The sequence below is a fragment of the Erythranthe guttata genome, chromosome 2 (genome assembly GCF_056151865.1).
Source record: "Erythranthe guttata isolate IM_541 chromosome 2, IM_541, whole genome shotgun sequence".
Taxonomy (NCBI): domain Eukaryota; kingdom Viridiplantae; phylum Streptophyta; class Magnoliopsida; order Lamiales; family Phrymaceae; genus Erythranthe; species Erythranthe guttata.
In genome coordinates this window covers 8,147,003-8,152,196 of record NC_142534.1, presented here as the reverse complement: position 1 = coordinate 8,152,196, position 5,194 = coordinate 8,147,003, and the positions used below count along the sequence as shown (strand labels likewise).

At 30.0% G+C, this 5,194-nt stretch overlaps 1 protein-coding gene across 1 annotated transcript; it reads right to left on the bottom strand.

The window, feature by feature from the left end:
• Positions 1–734: 734 nt before the first annotated feature.
• LOC105958194 (F-box protein PP2-B15) lies at positions 735–3,819 on the bottom strand. The gene is made up of 3 exons (XM_088814911.1): positions 3,500–3,819; positions 1,360–1,478; positions 735–1,258 (listed from the first exon to the last, which is right to left on the bottom strand). The coding sequence occupies exons 1-3, from the start codon at positions 3,773–3,775 to the stop codon at positions 835–837; spliced, it is 819 nt and encodes a 272-aa protein (XP_088671037.1). The 5' UTR covers positions 3,776–3,819; the 3' UTR covers positions 735–834.
• Positions 3,820–5,194: the final 1,375 nt, after the last annotated feature.

The following is a 5,194-nucleotide window of genomic DNA, read 5'->3' as shown; positions in this document are numbered from 1 at the left end:
TCCTATTGATTTTTCCTGACAAGATTTTTAATGGGGCATATTTCATTAATGACGGACATCCAATGGAGAGTGTTATGAATTATATAAAATGGTGGATGTCCACCACCACTTATTACCATTAAGGGTCATTATTCACCACTGCTAAGGAGTTGTAATTCATGTCCTTTGAGAGGTATTTCTTGTTCTATAAATGGTGTACATTGTAAAGAGTTTTATATACAAAAAGGACAAGAGAATAATATATTTGTTTCTCTCCATGTTGCTATCTCAATTCTCCTTTGCTTTATTATTTCTTTATTAGTTTCTCAACACTTTAGTTATTTTCTCACCGAACTAGCTACTTAAATATTATATTTGCTTATATAAAACAAAATTCATATTTTCACTAGTTATAATTAAAGACCAAACAAACAAATAATTTGGTATGAGAATTTTTGTTTAATGTGAGAAAATATAATATTTTTTATGAGATATTTTTTATTTTTTCCACTTCGTATACTGGATATTAGCATGGCGTTTTGAGGAAAATTATACTTTGATTTGATATTTTACACTCCGAAAACTATACCACTAAAAAAAAATTACTCTTACTAACTCTAAAAAAAATCAATCATTGGTGCATTTTGAATGATTTATTACGTACTTCATGAGTGCGAATTGCTATCAATGTTCTTAGAGAGCAAAGTGTCAAAATACTAAATTTTCGACGTTGGGATTAAGGCATTTGAAGTCTATTATCAAACGAATCAATCTAAAATTCTTTAATGAGTTTATTATATTTGATTTGGAACTATCTCCTCAAATCTTCTTATTGAAATACAAGTTAAAGTTTAATCAAGGCTTGGGTCTAAGCTCAATGCCTTCAACAACGAGCCCTCCTTTAAGCCGATGGCCCTTAATTTCTTTAAACTCCATTTTCACATCTCTCTCACTCTCGTCATTATAGAATTCTCCCAACTCGATGTCCAACCATCCATCACCACGTGGACATGGCCCCCTTTGCCCCCCTACACAAAATGCTTCATATCCTACGTGCCTTTGGCACTCATTGAGATTCATACAAATCTTTCCTCGCATTTTATAATCACCGACTTCAATCGAAACCTCCAAAGGTGTGTCATCTAATCCAAAAGCACGTTTAACAACCTGAACAACGAGGTAAGCGCCGTAAGTCGTGTTTGGGGACAACATTCTTGTGTTTATTTTTCCTTGTATTTCAAGCCAAGACACCATTACAAGCTCTACTGCTTCAGGAAATCTAAAAAGCCAAACAGAAAAAAAGAAAAAGAAAAAGATGAATTGGAAATAAAAATAAGTTAAATAAGTAATTGTATAATGAGGAAGGTAAATTGACTCGACCTTGAGTGAAGGAGATGTTTCCAGCACCAATAAAGAGAATTTGTAGACCAAGTAATTGACAGTTTCCTTGCACTCAACATGTAACATCTTTTGTTTGTGTATTTGTCCAATAGAAATGTCTGTATTTTGTTTACATTTGTCAGTGTCTAATAAAAAAATTGTATTAATAATTTAAAAATTACTAAGAATTTAGTGCGTAACAATTAATAATTTTTTTTGTATTTAATATATATATATATATATATATATATATATATAAAAGATAACCCCAATTTGCAAATTTTATAATTGATTATAAAATTCAAAATAAGCTCATAGTTTTAAAACTATGTTTTTATAAAAATAGAATAATATAGGATAATCTTATCTACTTTAGCTAAGTCCCCTATGGTATAGGTCCAATCTTTGAAGGAATAAAATAAGGAAAAATTAGTTAAAACTCCCTCGAAAATATTTTGTGTAGCTAATAATCCCCTCGAATATTTTTGATTTGTTAAAAGTCCCTCGGGCAGCTAAGTTTACAACGTAGACTGAAAATAGACAACTTAGTTGGAGATCAGCTTTGACTAATGATAGACAATCTAGCCTGAAAATGAACAGATTAATTGGAGAATTTGAATTGAAAATATACATATTAAACTGAAAAATGAGGACCTAGACTGATAAAATAGCGTTTTCCAGTGCGTGGTTGGTGAAAGTTAGGCGATCAAGACGAATGACTGATAGGAAGAGGTGGATCGGAGGAGTGGAAAGTCATCTTTTTATGGGGTTGATGTTTTGAGAACAAATGAGGTGGATGGAAATAAAGCATTTTTCAGTCTAAGCTCTCTAACTAAGTTGTCTAAGAGACTTTTAGCAAAATGCGAGAACATAATCGTCATGATATGAAACAAATTAGATATAAAAGGTGTATAGCAAATTTCCAAATACGAGACAAATCTCTTTAATATTTCCTCAAGTATGTGTTTGTCCCACTTTAATCACGCAGCTTTGAAATGAGTCAAATTCATCCCTCAACTTCAAAAATTGTATCAAAGTTATCCTCCATCTTGACATTCCGTTAATAGTTGATAGAATCACATTAAATAAAATGGAATACTCCATATCATAAAGATAACATAAGAAGAAAATGTAGAAAAAGAAGTTTTTCTATTCAATAGTTGTGTATTGTATATTATAAATTCATCCCAATTCGTCTCAAAATTAGGTGGTGTTTGCAAATAATTATTTAAAAGCAGAAGTTAGTGATTATGGGTTAAACTAGTTTTAAGTGCTTATTTCTAAAAGTTGGGGTATTTGCAATTATTCTGCAAAATGAACTTAAACAGAAAAAACAGGGTTTTGGGTGCTTTTCAAAAATAGCTTAAAACAGATTATTTTAATAGAAGCAAACGCAAAAGTTGATTTTGCAAACACCTGAAAACAAATTATGAGAAAAAAAACTTATAATCACTTTCAAAAATCTTTTACAAACACAACCTTAAAAAGGAATATCACTAGATTTTAGTTGCTTCTTAAAAGTATGTCTCTGTGTTTTTCACACCATCTTTTACAGAGTATTCAAATATTCTTTTAAAAATACAATTTTTTTTTGGAAATTAATTAATTACATAAATAGTAACTTTTCTTTTTTCAGAATTGTATTAAATATAAGGGAAAATTATAAACACTGTATATTGATTTTGAATGACCTAATAAAACTACTTTATCAAATAAACACTAACAAAATATCGTATTAAATATGGTTGTTAAATTTATATAATACAATACCCAAAGTAAATTGAATAAGAAAAATAGTTTCCCTATACTTTCTAATTCTCCTTTTATTTTCTAAAAGATACTCTTGATACATGGAATACTAAGGGGAGGATCACTCTTGATACAATAATTTTTTGCACATAAAACATATATAATATGCATATATACAAAAATGAAAAACTGGGCCTCTCTAGCCAATTAGGCCCTGGGTGTGAGCCCTGTTTGCCCCACCGAACAATTTACTGATTATCGAAAAGAATAAAATGGCAATTTCTAATTAGGTGCAATAATAGATATGTATATATATGCTAAAAATTAATTAACTGAGAAAATGATTGCAATAGTAATAGTAGAAATGAAGTTAAAAGTACTTGTAATATACCTTTTGACCACCATCAATGAGAAGAGGGGTAGAGGAAAGCTTGGCATACAAATCCTTTTTGGAGGAGAAGAAAAAAGGAGAAACAGAATTGGAGATGATGTCAGAGTAATCCAACGGCAGAAATTTATCCCAGACCAAGTCGGAATCGGCTGCATCCCGGAAAATACACGAAACGAGAGATGAACGGCACGCATCCTGTGGACAAGTTAAAGATATGATGTGTGATAGGCATTCCTCCGGCAATGACTCAATCCTTGTGCTCATCAAACTCATCATTTCATCAAATCATGTAATTATGTGATCGAGGTTTTGAAATGCATATAGTATATATATATATATATATATATATATATATATATATATATATATATATATATATATATAAGATCTAGCTAGAGAGAGAGAGGGGGGGCGAGGGGAGATGGGGGTCAGTTAGGCTGGGAGTTATAATACATATTTGGATGACGACATAAATTTGATAGATGATGACATTTACCATCTTATGAACCATTTTGATTACCAAGATACCGATGTTCCATTGTTTCTTATAACTTTATTTCCATTAAATAGTTTACTAAATAAGGGTTTTTGGGAGAAGTTGTCTCAGCAACCTTTTTTATTATTTTAGGTGTATGTGATATATTTTTTTTCTTTTATAAGTTCATCCTTTAATATTTCTTATAAGTAAACACAAACTTAATTTATATGACAATATTATTTCCACTCTTTAAACTTAATTCATAAAAATATTAACCCCAATTTCCATTAAATTTCATCAATTTTGACAAAAAAAAAAAAATCAATTTTAACTTTTTCTTTTTCAAACTTTTTTTTTCTGCCGTCGGTTTGCTTCCCTTTTCCTGTTTTTTTCCGTCGGTTCGGTTTCAGTTTGGTTTTGGTAACCAACGGCATTGACTTTTTTTTTCCACACGCCGCTATTCGGTGACAGTAATATTACTGTCGTTGACAGTAAAATTACTATAAACACAATAATATTATTGTCAACTACATTAATATTTTTTTCTTTTTAACTTTTTTAGTTTGTAATTACGTTGACTTGCCAACAAATCAAACAAAATAAAAAAAACGAAAAAAATAATAATATTGTTGTGGTTGACAGTAATCAACGACAGTAGAATTACGTAAATGTATTGTCAATGACAGTATAATTACTGTCAACGACGGTATAATTATTGTTAATGACAGTACAATTACGGTCAACGTTCGGTGAGCGTAAAAAAAAGGATAATTTTTTTAGGAAAAAAATATTTAAAAAGTCAACGTCGGAGACCGGCGGCGGAGAAAGCAGACAAGAAAAAAAAAGTCAACGCCGGAAACCGGTGGCAAAAAAAAATTCATAAAAAAGAATTTAGAAAAAAGAAAAGGTCAAAATTGGATTTTTGTGGTCAAAATTAATTAAATTGAAGTTAAATTCGGGTTACAATTAGGAATTGAGTTTAAAAGGTTGGGGATAATTTTGTCATATACATTAATATTGCCTTTATTTATAATACATATTAAAAAGATGAGCTCATTGGCGAAAGAGATGTAACCCATGAACCTACAATAATGAGATCGTTGGTTATATAGACCTATTCATAAAAACCCCTAATATGTATTCTAATTCTAATTTTGTTTATAAAAATTTGGAAAGTTTCCGAAAATATTCAAGACTAATTTTTGGTTTAGAAAAAT